This window comes from Apteryx rowi, unplaced genomic scaffold (genome assembly GCF_003343035.1).
Source record: "Apteryx rowi isolate R43461 unplaced genomic scaffold, aptRow1 scaffold_185, whole genome shotgun sequence".
Taxonomy (NCBI): Eukaryota; Metazoa; Chordata; class Aves; order Apterygiformes; family Apterygidae; genus Apteryx; species Apteryx rowi.
Window position 1 is genome coordinate 1088901 of NW_020448141.1, and position 8305 is coordinate 1097205.

Sequence of the window (8305 nt, forward strand, 5' to 3'; positions counted from 1 at the left end):
CTTACGTAGTAAGCGAAGAGATCACTTGCACTCTTAACAGCTTTACTGAGTGCAAGTGTGTGTAGGTTATTTAGTTGTCTCAGCAATCCACCTGCCCAAGTATGACCACATCCTGCATCTCTGTAAGACTGGAACTAGATCTGTAAAAAGATAAGCCAACTTGAAGTAGTGTGATCTAGTGACACGTATGAGGTATTTCTTCTTAGTTTACGTTTTTTTTCCTGAAGAAATGGGGAAAGCAGATGCAGACAAGGCAGCCAGCTGTCTCCTCCTGCACATGACTAACTCAGAGTGGGCCCCACTGTCACATCTCGGCAAGAGGCAGGGAAGCAGATGCTGGAGGCCTAGCTCTTGTCCATGCAGAGCCATGAGAATCTGCAGTTGCTTTGCCTAGGTGACAAGAGGGGATTGGTGTAGAAAACACTGTGGTGCCCAGAAGAGGACGTTAGTGAAGAAATTCCTATTCTCCCCATCACAAACATCTAAGATGGAAACTCCCAGTTCCTAGCTCCAGCCCAGGGCTGGCTGTTGAGCTGATGGGGCAGGAGGTGGCAACTCTCTGAATCTGACTGCTGTCAATACTGCTTTTCTTCCTTCAACTTCAGGCAAAGGATGCCTGATGCTGAAGTCTCCTCCTGCCAGTGCTGGATGGGGGCATTGGCTCCAGCTCTCATCAACACTGAATCCATATTTTCCTATCTCCCTGCAGGTGAAGTGTGATCACTACTGGCCCCTTGACCAGGATTCCTTGTACTATGGAGACCTGATTGTTGAGATGCTGTCTGAGTCGGTGCTCCCAGAATGGACAATACGAGAGTTTAAAATCTGCAGCGTATGTTTGGGTTCATTTTATATATTTTTAAATTAATTGTCATAAAAAAGCCTGCAAGGCTAAATTAGGAAGGTTTAATTTGATTTACCACAGTTGCATCATGTCCAGTTCATCTTTGGTGGCAGCTGCAGTAAAATAGCATTCGCTCTGAAGGTGCATGTGGTGCGTGTGCATCCTCCTGTCTCGGTTGTTCTGATAACCCACACTTCTGTGTCCTGACAGGAAGAGCAGCTTGACTCAACAAGGCTCATTCGTCACTTCCACTACACTGTGTGGCCAGATCATGGTGTGCCAGAGACCACCCAGTCTCTGATCCAGTTTGTCAGAACTGTTAGGGATTATATCAACAGGACCCCAAACACGGGACCAAGTATTGTGCATTGCAGGTATGTGCAGCAGCAATATCTAAGTGGTGCAGAGCCTTTATGCATACCCCTGGGAAGTTCTCCAGTATTTGTATCTGTTAGGCCATGGGCAGCCACACTTGAGCTTGAGAACTTGGGAGGCAGTGATGGGTTTGAGTCTCCAGGTACATCAGAGCAGCAATTCCCAAGGCACATGCACTTGCTCGCAACCTTGCCCTGCAGATGCCCCAAAAATGGTTCTCAGGGAACCACTGTGTCTCTGTGGGGCCACTAGAGAACACTAAAAGTGTCAACAGTTGCCACTTCAGAAGTGGTTCATCTCTTTTTTGCATTCCTAAATTGCCTTTGTGCTGCTGGCCGTGGCCCAACATGATTCACAAAAGGGTATTCCAGAAAGGTAAGATATACCAAGGGGTGAATCCAGCTACCTATGGATGTTGAGGCCAGCTGGCAGATATGTCCTTTGCCCCATTCTGACTGAGACTCCCTGTCCTTAATGCCTCCTCATGCGCCCCTGCTGTTTTGCCATTTCTGGCAGTCACAGGGCTGCAACTTTTCTTCTGCTCCATTACCCACCCCTACACACGCACACGCAAAAGGCACAACCGGGCTGCCGATCTGTGATCCACTGTCCACCTGCAGCTGCCATAGGGTTACAGAGTGAGAAAGACAGTGCAGCATAATGCTGTGCATAGCTTCTAATAAAGCCATATGCTTACTGGTATTACCTGAATGTAGCATCTGACCCTTCCTTCTGTTATGTGGGCTGAGGCACATATGTTACATGACCCCACCTGTGTCTGCCTGTCTACATCATGTGATGCAACATATCAGGCTGTATCACTGGCTTGTCAGCTTTCCTCTTCCCCTTCTTTCTGTCCCCCCACCCCACCTCCCAGCGTTTCAGCTGCTGGGGACTCTGGGACATTAAAAGGTTGACAAGACTCTGCCTTGGCTGCCCTTCCATAAGACACTTGCCAACTTACCTTATAGAATCAAGCCTACAGGTTCACTTCTGGAAAGAAATGGAAGCTTAAAAGTCACTTACAGTCAGATGCAGTCTCTCAGTGTATCTCAGAGCCTGAGTTGATCCAAAGCAGAAAGCAGGATAGGCGGTAGCAGAGATACCTTTTCCATGGCTCCTCCATGGCTGTCCTCTCTTTTTCCCAAAACAAGTTCTACTGTAAGGAGTTCGAAATCCCAGAGATGCCATATGAACAGTGAGCTTCTCACCCTGGAGATCTGCACTTTGCAAAAGTATCACATGAAGTTAGCGAATGCTTTGAGCCATCTCTTTTTAAAACTTTTGGGTATTTTTTTTTCACAGTGCTGGCGTTGGAAGGACCGGCACATTCATTGCACTGGACCGAATTTTGCAGCAGCTGGATTCAAAGGACACTGTTGACATTTATGCAGCAGTGCACGATTTAAGGCTTCACCGGATTCACATGGTTCAGACAGAGGTAAGTTCTGGATAGCTTACAGTACAGAGCTACACTAAGTAATAATCTCTCACCTTAAAGGCTCTCAAAGCACTTCACAGTTACTCCACTGTGGAATGCCAGTTAGATGTATTTTTAGCTCTGTGAGAATCTCTGGTTCAGGATTGTTTTTACTGGCTCTCATACAGAAGTCCAAACCCTTACGAGTGGTAGCTGTGCTTTCTATAGATTTCTCCCACTGGCACTGGATCACAATCAGCCCAGCAGTGTAATGCAGAAGACATTTAACAGCACATTGTACTGTTAGTAAAATGTCCATTTTATCTCTTTAAAAAGAGATATCTCCATTGGGGATGGACTTGGAAGGCAACCCTAAAGCAGACCAATAGATAGACATAAAAGGAATGACAGGCAGAAATAGTTATTTAAATGTTTATAATTTTAAAACTCCAACACTGACCTCATGGCTTTGCAGTTCTTTTTTTATTGAGCTGCTCTGTCCATCTTTCATTAATGATACTGGAAAAGTTGATCAGTCTTCTCCTAACACATTATGCAGAAGGAAGCACATATATTCTAGCAGTGCAGAAAAAGTGTTTGGGATTTTTTTCTATGCTTTTAAAAGTGTAAGAAAATCACTTTAAGCTAATAGCATCTAAACACTTAGGAGCTGATTTAACAAAGGAGAGTTGTGGAGGCACTGTGTACATTTTCCCTGTGAACTGTTAATAGAGGAATTAGAATAGGTTTGATGGGTCTGCCTGTAGCTTGATACTAATGGAGCTCTTTGCTGCAATTTGGAAACAAAAATATCAGTGGCTGAGCTTCCTGATAGATGTAAAAGTCACACATGGGTATAAAGGGAGGCACCATTGGGAATGTAGAAGAGAAAGATTTCCTGGAATTGTCTTAATCACAGATCACCTCCTCTCTGAGGTGAGACAGATTCTCAGCCTGATCTGGGCATCCTCAGAGACGGATCCATCTCACCCTCTACATTCCCACCAGCTGTAGTCAGCGAAGGCAGACAAGCATCTCAGGAGGGTGTCTTTTTTCCTCTAGCTTAGACTCCTGTCTGAGTACTGGGAAAAAAAGAGGCATTTTCTTGCCTCTGTATCAGCTCTTTTGAGAGCCTAGATTTGACACTAGGCTTATAGGCAACTGGAGTTATGTGATATGGAACCGACCTTTGGCATCACCTTGACATGAGATCCAACTCCAAAGGCAGCTAGACCCAAGCAATAGTGAGTAGCATCCCACTACCAGCCCTACGTGCGCTTTTGCCTGAAACCAGCAATGGTGAAAGCCCTGCTCAAGTCCCTGTTGTAACTAGTCCTACCCACAAAGGAAGTCACAAGCAGCATCCCAGAGACAATTCAACAGAAAGCTTTTGCAGCTCTCACATGCTAACCCTACTCATGCTCTATCAAGCTTAGTGACCATGTAGCTGTGTCAGTGCACAGCCAGTGAGCTGCTGTACTCTCAGCAAGACTTATTAATCAGAGTTGTGGGTTGCATCTGTATACAGTTTCTGATTTGGATCTGTCTTTCATCTACAGAGACAGCAGCTGTACGTGCGTAACGGCAGGCCTCTTCACTTTTCTAGAGCTAGAACATTAGAGAAAAATGCACAGAACAATAACTGAATTTCTTGTGAAAAATGATGAGAAGATGTGGTGGAGGAAATAAATATGCTTATTGGAGAAATTATAACCTCGCGATAAAGTGATATTAAAAAGATACACCTTGATATACAAAGATGCTCACTTGCCCAGGCTAATTTGTGGGTACCATGCTACATTCATCTCAAAATGCTAATGACCTGTTTCGTGACCCACAATGCATAGCAATACGTGGGGATTTAATGATCTATTCTATAAAGGCATCATGCTGACCCTCCCAACATTGGTTGTAAATGTCATCTTAGCTCTCTTCTGAAAGGCACTCTTCAGAAAGAACAGTGTGTCATTCACCATAGAGGCAAAAGCAGTCTTATAACTTATACTGGATCAAAAGATATTGCTTTATCTAGATGATTCTGGTTCATCAAAGTTCTGTAAAATTTTTATGTATTTTGATCAAATTCTATGGAAAATATTTTTTAGAAAAAGAAATCAAGAAATTATTTAGCTCTTCTATGTGCTTCCCTGAACATATTCATATTTATTCTACTTATATTATATCAAAGCATGTCAATAGTAGTAGCTACTCAGCATCATGTCAAATTATGCCTTACAATTGATATAGCTTCCAGTCATGACATGAGCAGTCAAAATATATTATGTTAATTTATGTTATATTTGTAATATTCTAAAAACAGATTATATTTAGTAAAGAATAACGGAGCTTATTTTGCAGAAAGAAATACTTCCTGTTTGCACCATCATGAAAAAGATTACTATTATTACCAGTGTGAACAAGAGATTAATTCTAGAAGTATGTATTCATTTTAAACACTACCCATATTTCAGTGTGAGGGAGTTAGCCTGGAATCATTTTTCACAATAAAGCAAATGAAATTACAGAATTTCCCAGTGTGACTTAAAAAAAAAATGCAACGTGTTTTGCAGTGTCAGTATGTGTATTTACATCAATGTGTGAGAGATGTGTTAAGAGCCAGAAAACTACGCAGTGAACAAGAAAATCCCTTGTTTCCAATATATGAAAATGTGAATCCAGAGTATCACAGAGGTGAGTGCAAGTTTATCAAATTGTAAAATGTTTCAAATGTAATAACTCACAGACAATTTAATTGAGGGGGCTTTGTTTCCTCACTGCTCTGTTCTTGTCACTCTTGCAACTTCATCTTCCTCTCAAGGGGCTTCCCCACCAAATTTCAGCACCTCCAGCTTTATTTCCTCCATTACCAGTCACTGTAACATCTGTTCCTGCTCTTATCTTACCTTCTTCTCTCTGTATCAAACTTCATGATTCCTATGCTGTCAGGGAAACTGAACCCCTTCCCTGTCATAATATTGCCTTCCTCATTTATCTCACCAGTGTTTACACCATCTGCCTTTAAGCATACTGAGGCCACTGGCTGGGCTCCCTGGTCTCGTCTGTCATTGATGGAGTTAGATTTCTGTCCTGAATCACCCTCATTTTCTCTTGACCATATACGGAGCCTTAGAAGACTTCCTGCCTGTTTTAAGTGCATTATGTAGGTGTCCAAGTCTGTAGTCTTTCCTCCTCCTGCAACTCTCTATCCTTTATAGGCCTTTTTTCCTAGCCTGTATCCAGTCCATTAGGGATAAGAATTTAAAGCTATACTCACAAAGAGACTTCAGTGTTGTAGCACCTACAGATATCTTGCTGCCTGAAAACCCTCATACCGTTTGGTACCCAGGCTCCCTGTAGAGTAGGCCTTGAAAAAATGATGCCCAGGAAGCTTGGTCTTATTTTCAAGGGGAGACCGGAGGAAGCCATTGTGGCCACATCTCAGCTACATCTTTGGGGCACCACAGTCCTGAATGACCTGTTGGAGCACATTCCAGCTCGAGGACATATTGCAAGACTGCTTTTTTTCTCTTTGACTGTAGAGAAGGGGTGATTCCTGCAGGCCTGGCTGGCACTGGAAGCACAGCCAGGCCACATGCCCTGTCCCAGGCTTTGAGAAGTGCTCCTGAACCCACACACAGCCCATCAGTCTCCTTAAAGCTAGTATTGAATAGAGGTCTGCTGTGTCCCTGAAGAGTGTCCTAAGCATCCGATTGTTGGATGTTCCTAGCAGGAGTTCAGTCTTTCAAAATGTTACAGCCCTGCTGGCCTAAGCCAAAGCCCTGCAAAAGCTGGGGTAGCTGCTGTTGCTGAAGAGGGGCTGAGCAGCAGGGGAAGATGCCTTCCAGGAACAGTAGTCATCACCTCAACCTCACCTATCCCTGCCCTGACCCGCTAGGGGCGGGAGTGGCAAGCCTGGCACTGCCCAGCACCTCCTGTTCTCATGGCAAGAGGACCAGTCAGGAGAAGCTGTAAGCAGAGGTGGGCTGCATCTCTTGGTAGAGCCCTAAAGGCTGTGCAAGCTTTCAGGCTCAGACAGCAGAATCTCAGTAGGTCCTCAAAGCTGGATGTTAGGAGTCTAGGTAATATGATGAGGGATCAAAGTAATTTTCTTGATCTAGCCCTTAGAAATCAGAGTTGTTATCAACAGGTAGAGCAGGCTTGGAAGAGGCCAAGGACTGAAATAACCAGACACGTACAAGTCAGGGCTGTTAGCAAAAGTAGTAGTTGTCATGTCAATCACCAGTCTGTGCTGCTGCCACGCAACCACCTTTCAGAGCACTGTAGTCACCTGGCAGAGATGAAAGTAAAGCCACCTGTTTGTTTGTTTTTCTAATTTCAGTTTTTTTTGCTTCCAGATGCTGTTTATTCAAGGCACTAAGAATGTTACAGACATCTACTTTTGTGACCACATTTGTTAACCAGGAGTTTTGTTTGTTTTTTTTTATATATCTATTTCATACACTAGAAAGGTGCCAGACCTTTCTATTGAGACTGTGTATAATTTATTGGTCTGGTGATTTTTTTAAAGATATATAATTTAAGTGTAATTGATATTAATGTATATAATTGTATTTTGGCATTATGTAAATATGTATTTTTTTTCTATAATGTTTATATTAATATTAAGCTTCAGATAATGCTATTATTTTCTTATCACAGTTTTTATAAACTGTTCTACATAAACTATTTTAAATTGTATGGCTAACAGGACTGCTGAATTTGGGGCAGGTTATGTACTGGCACGTAACAGACAGGAAGAGTCCTATAAGGACAGCCTTTTTTTTTTTTTTTTTTTTTTTTAATAGTTCAGTGTTTGTGAGATGAAATAAGCTACTATTAAACAAGGGAACAGTAGTCCTGTGTAGGAATTACAATGCTACTCTACACTTTAAACTTACTGCTTGTGATCTCACCAAAATGGGTGAAATCCATAATACCATGACATACCTTTTACAGAACTCATCAACAGCCAAATAAAATGGGGTCCACCTCACTAAAAGCAGTTGTTTCAGTCTAATGTGACATAGTAGAAAAATATCAAACAACACATGCTGCCACAAAGTCTAGTAAGACCTTCCTCCACACACGTGCTTTGAGGGGAGAAAGGTCACTTTCTGGTTTCTTTACACTGGTTTAAGAGAGCAGAATCAGACCACAGCCTGTGTCTGTGCGTTTTTATTTGAGTACAGTTATAATATGAAAGGAGTGCAAGGAAATGCCTCATGTATTCACATGAACAGACCTGTAAGGATACAAACTCTAGCAACTTCTACAGCTCATTAGAAGAAAACCTGTACCATGACAGCTTAAAAAATAGAGAGATTACAAGCGTATTAAGGAAATAAAGATATATAAAGACATATATCCTAGAGTTGACACAATTGGCTTCAGCCTTAAGCTGCTTGCAGCCTCGCTGTTCCTTGGTCATTCTGCCTGCATTGGCGCTATGCTTGGCAGCACACTCCCTCAGTCCCAGCCTGCTGCAGGGTGAAGCCCCCGTCTCAGCCCAAGGGCAGATTTCCTCTGAATGCCACATGCTTTCGCAGAGTGTGGTACCAGGCTCTTCCAGGAATTACCCCAGCACGTCAACACAGAAAGACTCCTCAACTTGGATTTTGCCTGATATGATCACCACAAGCATCGCTGGAATATGAAAACGCCCATCT

At 43.0% G+C, this 8305-nt stretch overlaps 1 protein-coding gene across 1 annotated transcript in view; it reads left to right on the forward strand.

Annotated features, from left to right (window-relative positions):
- Positions 1 to 7056, forward strand: part of PTPRB (protein tyrosine phosphatase, receptor type B) — a 64420-nt gene extending 57364 nt beyond the window's left edge. The window contains exons 30-34 of the mRNA XM_026061791.1: positions 710 to 832; positions 1055 to 1218; positions 2525 to 2660; positions 5210 to 5330; positions 6995 to 7056. Coding sequence (XP_025917576.1) covers positions 710 to 832; positions 1055 to 1218; positions 2525 to 2660; positions 5210 to 5330; positions 6995 to 7017 — 567 coding nt within the window. The 3' untranslated portion in view covers positions 7018 to 7056. The remainder of the gene's footprint in view (positions 1 to 709; positions 833 to 1054; positions 1219 to 2524; positions 2661 to 5209; positions 5331 to 6994) is intronic.
- Positions 7057 to 8305: the final 1249 nt, after the last annotated feature.